This window comes from Trichechus manatus, unplaced genomic scaffold, assembly GCF_000243295.1.
Source record: "Trichechus manatus latirostris isolate Lorelei unplaced genomic scaffold, TriManLat1.0 scaffold00149, whole genome shotgun sequence".
In the NCBI taxonomy this organism is placed as follows: domain Eukaryota; kingdom Metazoa; phylum Chordata; class Mammalia; order Sirenia; family Trichechidae; genus Trichechus; species Trichechus manatus.
This window is the reverse complement of record NW_004444085.1, coordinates 4,778,931-4,792,629: the sequence shown is the minus strand read 5'-3', so window position 1 is coordinate 4,792,629 and position 13,699 is coordinate 4,778,931. Positions and strand designations below refer to the sequence as shown.

The following is a 13,699-nucleotide window of genomic DNA, read 5'->3' as shown; positions in this document are numbered from 1 at the left end:
TAAGAGCTTGTCTGCTAACCAAAAGGTCGGCAATTGGAACCCACCAGCCATTCCTTGGAAACCCATGGAGCAGTTCTATTCTGTCCTATACGGTCGCTATTGAGTCGAAATTGACTCGATGGCAAGGGGTTTGGTTTGGTTTTTTGGTATTAACAGAAAGAAGCAAGATGGTGCTGGTTTTGGAAGCTCAAACATTAGGTATATGCTGTGCTTACAGCCTCTTATTCATACAAATTCTGGCTTATCAAGAAACAACAAATCCCACTTACTGTATTTATGTCTCATAACTCATGAAAAAACACTATTAGAATTTTCTACTTCAGAAAATATAAAAAGTTTCTGCATAAAACTACTAAAAAGAAAAATGGCAAGTGACAATCACCACATATGAAACAGACATGGGGAGATTCAGAGCAGTTATGCTACACATGCCTTTTAAAACACTGAACCTATCTTAAACAATGGGGATAGTTCTCTATTAAAACTGCCTACAGCCTGGTACTGTCATCACTTAACAAGTGGAATTAACGAGACATACATTTTTTACAATGCACGTTGAATTTTCATCTTCAAGGGAATATTTGTTATTTCTCCTCTATAGTACAGGAGAATTACAGATTCCCTAAATATTTATAAATTCTGACTTATAGAAAAAAATAACAAGAACACCCTAGCCAAATCAGGTGTATAGGAAAGTGAACAAAACACAAACAAGAAGTAGATAACATTACTGTGAAATTTTAAATGGCAAAAGTGGGGGAAGAAAGACACTGAACTCTATACTAGCCTTAAAAAGGGTGCTCTAAGGAGCCCTAGTGGTGCAAAGGATTTAGCGCTCAGTTGTTAAGGTTGGCAGTTTGAACCCACCCAGCAGGGCAGAGGGAGAAAGACCTGGTGATCTGCTTTCATAAAGATTACAGCCAAGAAAACTGGATTGGGGCAGTTCTACTCTGTCACATAGGGTCACTATGAATCAAAAACGACTTGATGGCACCTAAAACAATAACAGCAATAACAATGCAGCTGTAACCTCAAAGCATGAGTTTAATGACACAAACAAGTAGCTACTGAAACTAGATATGTTGCTATTAGAAGCTACATTATCTGAGCCTTCTAAACAGTGATGATTTTTGTGTGCATCAGGATTATATCCTTTTAACATACATATTCAATCTGTATGCTGAGCAAATAATCTGAGAAGCTGGACTATATGAAGAAGAATGGGGCATCAGGATTGGAGGAAGACTCATTAACAACGAGCATTATGCAGATGACACAACCTTGCTTGCTGAAAGTGAAGAGGATGTGAAGCACTTACTGATAAAGATCAAAGACTACAGCCTTCATTATGGATTACACCTCAACATAAAGAAAATAAAAATCCTCACTACTGGACCAATAAGCAATATCATGATAAATGGAGAAAAGACAAGTTGTCAAGGATTTTGTTTTGCTTGGATCCACAATCAACACCAATGGAAGCTGCAAAAGACCTCTTTAAAGTGTTAAAAAGCAAAGATGTCACTTTAAGGACTGAGGTGCACCTGACCCTAGCCATGGTGTTTTCAACTGCCTCATATCCATGTGAAAGCTGAACAATGAAAAAGGAAAACTGAGGAAGAACTGGTGCATTTAAATTATTGTGTTGGCATAGAATATCGAATATACCATGGACTACCAGAAGAACGAACAAATCCGTCATGGAAGAAGTACAGACAGAATGCTCATTAGAAGCAAGGATGGCAAAACTGCATCTCGCATATCTTGGACATGCTATCAGGAAGGACCAATCCCTAGAGAAGGACATTATGCTTGGTAAAATAGAGGGCTAGGGAAAAAGAGGAAGACCCTCAATAAGATGGATTGATACAGTGGCTGCAACAATGGGCTCAAACAGCAAAATTGTGAGGATGGCGCAGAACTGGGCAGTGTTTCATTCTGTTGTACACAGGGTCACTATGAGTTGGAATTGACTCAATGCACCTAACAACAACAACATGGCAGGAAGAGAATTACCCAAACTGATATATAAATTACCCAAACTGTATATAAATCATAATTCTATTTATAATATTGAGCACATTCATATGTAAATATGTACACAGATGGGAAAGGGGAGAGGAGGGAAGAAGTCGTACTTACTGTTAGAATTCCATGCCAGAGGCCAACATCTTTCTTGAAATCTAATACATTTACAATTGTTTCAGCTGTACAGTAAAAATACAGAAAAGATGTTTACTAATTAAAGTCAGCACAGACCAAAGTGCAAACAAAATCTGATATAACATCAGGGGCAGTAATGGAGCTTGGAAAAACATCATTTCACGGCATCTTTGTGGAAACTCTGCAGCTTCCAACCAGATCCATTTAACAATGCTGGCTAGCCTTCTGAAAGCTGTTTCCATATCAGTGTCCGTCATGTAAGGAAAAAGCAAAAGCCGTCTAAATCATCACTCAAAAAAAGACTACTCCTTTCCCTCTTATATATTTATTTTCTAACCTCACTCCCACTTTTTTTTTTTCATTTCCTTCATGTGTCTCCCAGGAAGGGGAAACAGCTTTAATCTAACATGCTCTGTATCTGAGGGGGAATATCAACGCTCAGCAAATGCACTGGCCCACGTTGTACTACAAGTCTTTAAAGATGGTGCTGGGATAGTGAAGGAAGCATAGGGAATGTGGAAAGATGTGGCTGGAAGAGTATTCAAGAATTGTGGAGGGAAAAGAGAAAGGGGAAAAAAAAATTCTAAAAAGGGGGAGAGAAAGAAAAATACAGTGTTTTCAAATTGGTGTATTAGCGCCAAGCTAAAAATACACAGCTGAAACAATTCCTACTACAGAATGTGGAAGAAAGCCAGAGATCCAGCCAGGAGCAATGTAAAAGTTTCTTTTGAAGTCTTGTCAACCAGGTCTTGTGCTTCAGCCGCCATCTGCGCGCTCAGATGCTGCCTGACACTGGGCTCCATAGTCATCAATCAACGCCTCATCTTGTATTCTTACTTGTTCTTGCCGGCAAGGTTCGCCAAAGGCTTAGTAGTGTGGCCCTTATTTCCCCTTCAAAGGTTAAAATATGAAGGCAGACATGCAGAGGGACTTTCAAAAATAAACATTCTCAAAGGAAACAGCCTATATTCTATATTATAAAAGTATTTTTTAAGTAGAGAAACGAGGAGTGAATATATATATTCCCTCCCCAGCCCCCGTGACAGCCCTGGACCTTCAAGATATTACAGCAAGGAATAAAGGTCATTAGGCTGTAAAAAATGTTCACATGAAAAATGAAAACATGCTGACAAATAAGATGAGGATGATGGCTAGAAGCAAAGGTCTACATGTGGGAAAGTGTCCGGTAAGCTAGTTCAGGGACCAAACATTACTGAACATTTTGACAAGACAGATGTGTTATTTTAAGAGTGGAGGTGACCAGAAGCTTGAGGAAAGGAAGAAAATGAGAATGAGTAGAAAAAAGAAAAGCCAAAGCATTTCATTCTAAAGTGGAGTGACAGGGCGTCACCAATAGCATCTGCAGGTACCAGAAAGTGAGGCCACTGCAGAGGGTGCACTATTGGGGCATGTTTACACCACAGGAACTAGGTCACAGAAACCTCAAGCCAGAAGGTACTTAGAAGCTATGTGGTCTGACCTTTCCTGTAATGTAACCAATTCAGTGCTGTCAGCACAGTTACTTCCTGGCCACTCTATCTCTCTCCTTCCATAACCATCCTATGCAGGGGAAAGAAAACACGTAAGTGAAAACCAGCTGTTCTCAGTGGTGGTAGCCCACCACCTGGGAACCTCATGACACCATCCTCAGGGGCTCTAATTCAACTGCTATGGAGTAGGCTTTTTTTTTTTTTTTTTTTAAAGCTGCCTGGTTATACATTTGTTTAATGTATAGCCAGGGTTGAACACCTGTGGTATTAACTAATAAAAAAATTTCAAATTTCACTGAATTAGGCACAAGCTTAATACTACTTTTACTGTCACTACTAGAAATAACATGGTTTCTCCACTGAAACATCTCCAGCCAAAATGACATTTCACAGAATCAACATCACAAGGAGTCACGGTCTCACAGAGAACTTGGCACTGCTGAGGGAAAAGGAGATTGGTCCATACCTTCTGTGTAGCCACATGCTTGTGTAAGTGCTTGGCAGTGGGTTAGTAGTGCAATTCTTGTCACAGTCACCCCAAGTACGCTTCCGTCCTTACACGTTTTATACTAAAATGAGACAGAAAATGTATGGAAAAGTGGTGTTGAGAGGCAGTATGGTAATTAGTACACATCTAACGGTTTGTCTTACTCATTTAAGATGCTCTGAGTTCCTTAATTATGGAGTTTGTATAACCATCACAAATGCAGGTTCCTCAATTCCCAATGTACACATTCACGTCCAATGGAAGTAGATCATGCCAGACTTACCTCAATATAAGCAGTGTCATTATTTGCATCCTTAATGTGAGGGAACCAATCTCGAGGAGGTTTAGAGAGATGTTTAGACTCTGTGACGAACCATAATAGCTTTGGCCAACCTTGGAGATAAGTGACAAATTGCTTTTAAGTTAGCACTCAGAAAGTATATATGCAAACTTTTTTTAAAAGCATTGAAAAAAAGTTATTTCTCTCCATTTATATGGTATACTTTCAAACACAACTTCAAGCTAGACTGAATCTTTGGTGTTTCCGTATTTCATCAAATCTAAGACAACATCAACAAAAAGTACACTGTAAACCACCGCCGATTACATTATGTCACACCATAGATTGTAAGACCAGTCCTGATTTCAGAAATGTTACTTGTGAAAAAATGTGTGCCTTGGAATTGATGCAATATAGTATACTCTTCTGTAAATGAGAAGCCAGTATCTTTGGCATAAAGAACTTAGGAGAAGTAGCAACTTCTCAAGAGCTCTTTGGCTTACCTTTAAACTGTGGTATCTCTCCTGTTGGGCTTTTTGGTAGTCCTTTATGGCAAGCATCACTAGTCAAGGCTACAGTAACTCCACAGCTTCCAAGCAAGAAACCTATCTGTTGGCTTCCTGCATCCTGAGAGAAGGCAACAAAGACAGGATGGTTAGGAATCCAAGATTAGGGCTCCACACCTGGGAAAAAACTACCTAGCCATTAAGTATTGGGAAAGCAGATTCACCTCTCTAAGCTTTTTTCCTCCTCCTGAACAACTAGTAACTCAGGACATGGACTGTGAAGTCTGCAGAACTAGGAACAAATTCTAGCCTTGCCACTTGCTAGCTGGTGACCTTGAACAGATTAGTTAACTTGCTTGGCCTTACTTTCCTTGCTTGTAAAATGGGAGCAAAAAGAATAGTTATCCCATGCTATGTTTGTTGTGAGGGACAAATTAGAACAGTACATGTAAAGTGCTTACCCCAATGACTGGCATTTGGCTAAGTTTCATTAAAAGGCTGCAATTATATTTTTCTCCACTTCTATATGACTATGATTATAACTGTGATAAACATAATCACAGTAGAGAACAGGAAGTATCCAAGAAAATCTCTTCGTATCTAATATACTAGGACCAAGGACTTCACTTTCAAAATACTCCAAGCAAAAACCTATAACGTACACGACTGCAACTGACATACAAGACATAAGCCATTCTCAACCACAGAAATGAAGACCTGAGCGACTTTTCTCCTCCCCCTGAGGCTGTATGCCATGTCTCAGTGAAATAACTGGCATGTTGACTCTGGTGACATGTAAAGGGCACCTGTTGCCGTTGAGTTGATTCCGACTCATAGTGACCCTATAGGACAGAGTAGATCTGCCCCATAGGGTTTCCAAGGAGCAGCCGGTGGATTCAAACTGCCCACCTTTTGGTTAGCAGCCAAACACTTAGCCACTGTACCAACAGGGCCACAATTGTAAAGGACAGGAAGCCACCAAATTACTAACCCCCAACTTGTGAATGTCACATTTGCGCTATCCTCAGGTAGTGCAGCTACAACCCCTGTGTGGCTCTGCTGTGGTGACTTGTGTTGTTGATAACATCCAGTTGTCCCAATCTTTTGTTCCACAGGAAGACAGACAAGTAGTCAAGTAGGTTCACTTAGCTTTCCCTACTGCCCACCAGTCATGTCAGCTATGTTGGTTTATAATCTTCTAAGATTCAGAAAATAAAATGAAAGCCCCCAAATCATAAGCATTCCTAGAACTGAGATGTCATCACTTGCAGTGAATGGGTCACTCTACTCAGTCTTCAGCTACCACTGGGTACTAGGGCATGAACCCGCAGTAACCTGGTTAACCATGCGAATGGGACCAAAGGCCTGGTTTACCAACTCTCACACCCATTTGTCCCTCGCTAATGGAAAATACATGAAAGAAATTTGTGGCATTTTTACCTCGGTGAATTCAGCAGCATTAACATTTCAAAGCTATAGTTTTTTAAATGTTCATTTTATGCTTTTCTTTTTGTAGACTTAATTTACAGTGAAAAATACACTTCTTTATGTGGAATTCTCAATCTAGATGTGTCGTTTGAGGGTAACTCATGGACCCATGTACCACTGCCCTGTCAACATCCCAACTTGTACACCCCACACAATCCTGAGAGGAGAGAGGATGTATGGGGCTCAGCAGACAGGGATGTCCTCTGTTTCAGGGACATATCATTGTACTTTCCCTTCAAGTAATAATTTTTTCAAGTAAAGATATAATAGCTACATTTTCATGAGGGAAATCAGTTACCTGACTGTGAATTTGAGTATTACATTAGCAAATATCATGACCATGTAAAGGTGAGGGAACAGAGGCTCTGTAAATGGCATGAGCTGTATGTAGCAGCACAAAGCTGTTTCTTTTATGAGCATATGCTTGGAGGGTTGAGTCAGGAGGCACACACTGTAACTGTCTATAACAAAACCTTGAGATGACTGAGAGCCAGAGTTACTCAGAGCTACTGCTTTCAGTAAGTTTCTTTTTTTTGCTAAGAACAATGTAAATTCTCCAGAAACATGCCAGCCCAACGGGATGGCTCGTGTCCTGCAGGAGAGAGAACACCACCTGATTAAACCACTGTGACCTGATCCACAGGGTCAATGGTGTTGCAGAGGAGGCCAAGTCACTTCAGTTCCCAAAGATGCCAACACTCTGACCTTCATCCTCCTAGGGAATAAGCACTGCTTTCCCCAACGGCTGTCTTTTAATAATCTAACTCCTAAAATGGTAAAGTCACATATTCAAAAAACTCTTAAAATATAGAAGAGATTAGGGGCCACACGGAAAGAAGAGTAATTAAGAACACAATGTTGCAAGTTAGCATGAAATTCAGCCTTCACACTTCTTAGCCCCTCTGCCTGGATTGAGCTTCTCATCCCTGGCACCTAGAAAATTCCTACCCATCTTTCAGAGCTCCACTCACCTCTCACATCTGTAATTAAATAAATGCATGACAACCTATTGAGCCCAGTGTCTAGCACAGAGCCTTGTATATATACAGACACTCTCAGCAAATAATCGCTGAATGAATGAAACCCTGAGCATGCTGGCACCCAAAGCAAAGGGAAATTCAGTCTTTCATGGAGCTCACTGCCTGCTAAAAGTCATCCTTAGGATGAGTCTGTCTGGCTACACCCCTATACTAGCTGCAACGGTACTCATTCCATGATCAACATCCAGATCTCAGTTCATTCTTTTGAAAAAAGGTAAGGCCTGCCTCCAGTATGGCTGAAATTGCCAAGCTTGATATGAAACTGACTTTGGGAAATAAGCATTTCATCTCAGGAAGAATGTAAATAAAATAAATCTTCCCAGTATGCATACTCTGACAATAAAATCATTTCCTATACGCTTCACACATACCCCCGCCCCCTCAAGAATAAGCATATTTCTGGCATATAAATTTTTCCTACTTTGGTAACTTAAAGGAATAAGGGTAAACATAAGTGTTCCCACTCTGTAGGTGGGTAGCGGCATACTTATACCTCCCTGAAGTGCTTCGAGGTCAAGGAATGCGACAATCAATTCCTCTATCAAAAACCAGACCAAAACAAAACAAAAACCTCTTTACAACTCTTATTTGCTTTTTAAGAAAAACTGGACCAAACCTAAGTTCAAATGTTTCTCTCACTTTCTATCTTTCTTCAGTAATAAAGAGTTGGCTAATTATGCCACTTTCTAGAAAATCTCTCCTTATAAGCAGCTAGTCTGTCAGTAACTTTTCAAGAGTCACATTAAACAGGCCAGTATAGATATGTCATTATACCATTACATCTCCCGCTCTTATCCAAGTCTCTCCGTCAGAATGCATCAATCATCTTCATAAAAAGGATCTTCCCTCTAATAAATGTAAAGTAAATTCATGAAAAGTCATCTCTAATGAACTCATTTTGGATTTGTGGCCCCAAAACTACAAGCTAGTGTTCATCCAATTTCATTCCTTGCCTACTCAAAGTGCTGACTTAACAGTTTGCTAGCTCTCAGGAGGTAGCATAAGCGAAATATGTACTGTAATGGAAAGATGAACTTTAAATGCATTGCTCTGCAGAATCAACACAAAACACACTGCAGACTAATAGTAAGTTTAAAGATGATTATGGTGATGTAACCAGCCGGGACAAATTTGACATAAGAAGATTGTCCTTACCAATACAAAGACAAAATGTAATAATTAATTTATTGGCCCTTTGCCAAATAATTTTAATTTTTATTTATAATGGCAATTTTCATGCACACACAAAGAGATAGAGTAGAAAGAAATCCCATGTACTCATCATCCAGCTTCAATCATGATCAACATTTGGCCAAACGTTTTTCATCTGTCACCTCCAATACACATGTACACTCACACAAACCACACATATGTACATATACACACATGTACATATACTAGACATCTATCATTTCATCATCATGCCAATATATACTTCAGCTTGCTGAGTTTTCACCCCAGAGCAGCCCTCCTCAAAGCTGGGCAGTAGCTGCTCCTTTCTTCAGCAGCACTCTTTCCCTTTCTTCTCTTCACTCTGGCTCTCAAGGTTTCCATGCTCTCTACTAATTTTGTCCTTTAAAATGAGTTTCTGAGGAAAAGGTATTATACAACTGTCATATAAAGTTCTAAATATCTGATAAGACATTTATGTTATTCCTTCAAGAGCTACTTCATTTTTACAGGACATAAAGCCTTTACTAAAGCAATCAAATCAATTATATCTGTAGAATTCTAAGGAAACCAAAGGTAATTTCCATAGATGGAGGTGAGAGACCACCGCCTGAAGTCACACCACTGGGGAGCAGTGACTCCGTCTGGGCCTCGGCTGCCCTGCTGCCACTTAGGCGCACACAGAAAAGCCCAGGGATGGTGAGCCAGGCCCTGCACGCTCTCCGGACTCCTCTGGCCTCTGACCATCCTGCCTCTGCATTCCTATTATACTCAGACACATACAATTCCATACCTCATTTTACAGACCTTGATAACTGTTTCTTTGTACTGGCACTGTTTTCCCATCCAGATTTAAATACTATGTGGTCAGAGGCTTGCATTCCTCACAGGGGAAACTTTGGCTTAGCCTGTTTTAAAAGGTTGACAAGTACACCCTGGTGACAGTTTGGCATCAAGAGACAAGCTCAATTATCTCAAAGGAGAGGGTGATAAGGGAAGGTTTTACATTTTCCAGTTCTGCAATGACACACTCAAGTCCCCACTGTGATATGGACAAGTCACTGGATCTACCTTCCCCAAATTCACTCCTTAACCAAACTCTCACAGAACATCAATTTCTCCTAATATGAATCCGTTAAGGGATAATGTAACTAGTAACCAGTAGTTGTTGAGTTGATTCTGATCCCATGTGTGTCACATTAGAACTGTGCTCCATAACGTTTTCAATGGCTGATTTTTGGGGAATTAGATCACCAGGCCTTTCTTCCAAGGTGCCTGTAGGTGGACATGAATCACCCACGTTTTGGTTAGCAGCCAAGTACGGTCACCGTTTGCAACTTGATGGATTGGTGGTAGAATTCTCTCTTGCCAAGCAAGGGACTCAGCTACCACCTGCCTGTCAGTGGAGGCTTGCATGTTGCTATGATGCTGAACAAGTTTTGGCAGAGCTTCCAGACTAAGACAAAATAGGAAGAAAAAGCCTGGAACTCTGCTTCCAAAAATCAGCCACCGAAAACCCTGTGGATCACAATGATCTGATCTGCAACTGGTCATGGGGATGACACAGGACCAGGCAGTGTTTTGTTCCATTGTGCACTGTGTTGCCATGAGTCACGGCCAGCTCAATGGCAGCTAACAACAATAAGGGAAAATAAGCTTTTCTCTCTCCCCGTAGGAATCAGAACCAAGAATAAAGGTATATGGGGACTAAATTGCTCAGCAGTTAGGTTTACTAAACAATGTTTAGAATTCAGAAAATTTGGTTCTCTTTAGGCCCTTTATTTTCAGATAATTCTAGTAGCCACAGAACGGGAAGATTGATGAACTATAAAAGATTCCCATCTTTCACCATCTACAATCATATGCACATCTTACCCCATTTTGTATTGGTACCTGAAAAAATTTATTGTTTTATTTTAAAAAATAGTTCTTTAAGATTAATGAATCATTATACTCTAATATTACAGTGTCTGAGTCACAAAACATAGCTTCCTGCACCATTTGAAATATAAGCAAAGCAATCTTATGGTTATGTTTCCTCATCAAAAAAAGTTCTCATGAAGTCAGGGCAACATGAGGATGTGAGTGCCTCTTCTTCTGAATCCTGTGGGTGAGTTGGTCCCCTAGCACTACAGTGACAAGTACTTGAGGCCACTGAGTGGAAACTCTCTCTGCAACACACATGGCCATGCTTCCCTGTTTTCCTATGTCCTGAGAGGGGCCTGACCTACAGAACAGGTGGTCATTCGTAGCGTCTCATCATCCTCACCCCCTGTGCAAGCTGCAGCCTATGATACTTAAAACACACAGAAAAGTAACCAAAAAACTGAAAAGACATAAATGGAAAATCCTGGCCATTCTGTGATGGCTTCCACACAGTTCTTAATCCCACTGCTGCCACAAGCACATTCACTGTGTTCTGACCAAACAAGAGTTCCTTCTGTGGCTTTTCACAATCCATTCCAGTTCAAAATTTCCACTCTAATTCCTGTACTGCACACATTAACCCAGGTGACTCTCTCCTCAGAGCACTCAGGGATCTTTTTAGCAAATGGTATTGTCTGGTCCTAATATGACAGAATAAAGCATACCAGAATGACAAAGCACTCTCTCTGCTATCAGTTATTACTGCTATAATTTAACATTTACACAGAATTGGAAAGGCTTCTAGTACATTTAAAATTAACTGTTTACATCTCTATTGCTCACAGCCCAAGAGATGCTTAAATTCATGATTTCAAGGCATTTTAAAAAATGTGTTAACATGAATGATATCACAGCCCAATGACTACCAAGTTGTGTTTTTTTTTTTACCTTTCTGTATCAGAGGTATTTGAAATTTTGCCTATACCTTTTCAGATAACAGTATGACATTTCTGTCAATCAGAATGTGGCACAGATACATTATTTAAGAAAATTACCACCCCCTTCTTCTTCATTCAAATGATTTTATTATAAGAACTGGCCCTGGCTTGGAAGACACCAGGCTATAAATTTAAAACAGACAAAGCTAAACAATATTATTTTATGGTCAAAAGATACATAATTGCTAAAGCATATGTCATATCATTACTACTAATAACAATAGTAAATATTTTTGTACGGACTTATTGAACCACTGACTTATTATGCTTATTAGCCTATACATTTCTCCAAATTATAATTTTGATAGTATTGCTTAAGGAACACAAGGGTCTGAAATTTTAGTGAGTAGTCTTTTTTTTTTAATCCCTAGAGATCCTCTGGTGCTCTGGTGGCTCAGTGGTTAAGAGTTTGGCTGCTAAACAAAAGGTCAGCGCTTCGAATCCAGCAGCTGCTCCCTGGAAACCCTATGGGGCAATTCTACTCTGTCCTACAGGGTTGCTACGAGTTGGAATCAACTTGACGGCAAAGGGGCAGAGCCTCTATCCTTTGAATTAAATATAAATCAAAGAGGAACACCATACTCTTCCTTATTAGATTTTAAGATTAGGGTTAACTAGAAAAATAATCTAGGCGAGCACAGCTATCACATTTAGTAAATTTCCAAATTTGTCCACTGTTTCTTCTCAATTATTGTAAAGATCACAGAACTCAGGCAGATGAGGAAGCATTTTAAACTACATTGAGTCCCTGGGTGATGCAAGCAGTTAACGCACGCTCAACTGTTAACCAAAAGGTTGGAGGTTCGAGTCCACCCAAAGGCATCTTTGAAGAAAAGCCTAGCGATCAACTCTCAGAACATCCACCATTGTATTTTTTAATGAGATGGAGAAACAAATAACCAACTTCATATCGAAAGGGAAGAGGCCCCAGATAAGTAAAGCATTACTCAAGAAGAAGAACAAAGTGGGAGGCCTCACACTAACTGATTTTAGAACCTATTATACTGCCACGGTAGTCAAAACAGCCCAGTACTGGTACAACAACATATACATAGACCAACGGAACAGAAATGAGAATACAGACATAAATTCATCCACCTATAAGCAGCTGATATTTGACAAAGGCCCAAAGTCCGTTAATTGGGGAAAAGTCTCTTTAACAAATGGGGCTGGCATAACTGGCTAACCATCTGTAAAAAACTGAAACAAGACCCATACCTCACATCATGCACAAAAACTAACTCAAAATGGATCAAAGGCCTAAATATACAATCAAAAACGATAAATATCATGGAAGAAAAAATATGGACAACACTAGGAGCCCTAACACATGGCATAAACAGAACACAAACCATAAGTAACAATGCACAAACACGAGAAGAGAAACTAGATAACTGGGAGCTCCTAAAAATCAAACACTTAGATGCTCATCAAAAGACGTCACCAAAAGAGTAAAAAGACAACCTACAGACTGGGAAAAAATTTTTGGCTACGACAAATCCATTCAGTGTCTAATCTCTAAAATCTACAAGATACTGCAAAACTTCAACAACAAAAAAGACAAATAACCCAATTAAAAAAGGGGCAAAGGATATGAACAGGCACTTCTCCAAAGAAGATATTCAGGTGGCTAACAGACACATGAAACAATGCTCACGATAATTAGCCATTAGAGAAATGCAAATCAAAACTACAATGAGATATCATCTTACCCCAACAAGGCTAGTATTAATCCAAAAAACACAAAATAATAAATGCTGGAGAGGTTGTGGAGAGACTAGAACACTTATATACTGTTGGCGGGAATGTAAAATGGTACATCTACTTTGGAAATTGATTTGGCGCTTCCTTAAAAAGCTAGAAATAGAAGTACCATACGATCCAGCTATCCCGCTCCTTGGAATATATCCTAGAGAAATAAGAGCCGTCACACAAATAGATACGTGCACACCCATGTTCATTGCAGCACTGTTCACGATAGCAAAAGGATGGAAACAATCTAGGTGCCCATCAATGGACGAATGGATAAACAAATTATGGTATATTCACACAATGGAATACTACGCAACAATAATGAACAACGATGAATCCGTGAAACATCTTATAACATGGAGGAATCTGTAAGGCATTATGCTGAGTGAATTTAGTCAGTCACAAAACGACAAATATTGTGTAAGACCACTATTACAAGAACTCAAGAAAAGGTTTAAA

At 39.7% G+C, this 13,699-nt stretch overlaps 1 protein-coding gene across 3 annotated transcripts in view; it reads right to left on the bottom strand.

The window, feature by feature from the left end:
• Positions 1 to 13,699, bottom strand: part of DIP2C (disco interacting protein 2 homolog C) — a 372,164-nt gene that overhangs the window by 216,592 nt on the left and 141,873 nt on the right. For all 3 annotated transcript variants that reach the window (XM_023740166.1, XM_023740165.1, XM_004385883.3), the window contains 4 exons: positions 4,924 to 5,047; positions 4,424 to 4,533; positions 4,120 to 4,222; positions 2,143 to 2,207 (listed from right to left, as the gene is read on the bottom strand). In XM_023740166.1, the coding sequence (XP_023595934.1) occupies positions 2,143 to 2,207; positions 4,120 to 4,222; positions 4,424 to 4,533; positions 4,924 to 5,047 (402 nt within the window). The remainder of the gene's footprint in view (positions 1 to 2,142; positions 2,208 to 4,119; positions 4,223 to 4,423; positions 4,534 to 4,923; positions 5,048 to 13,699) is intronic.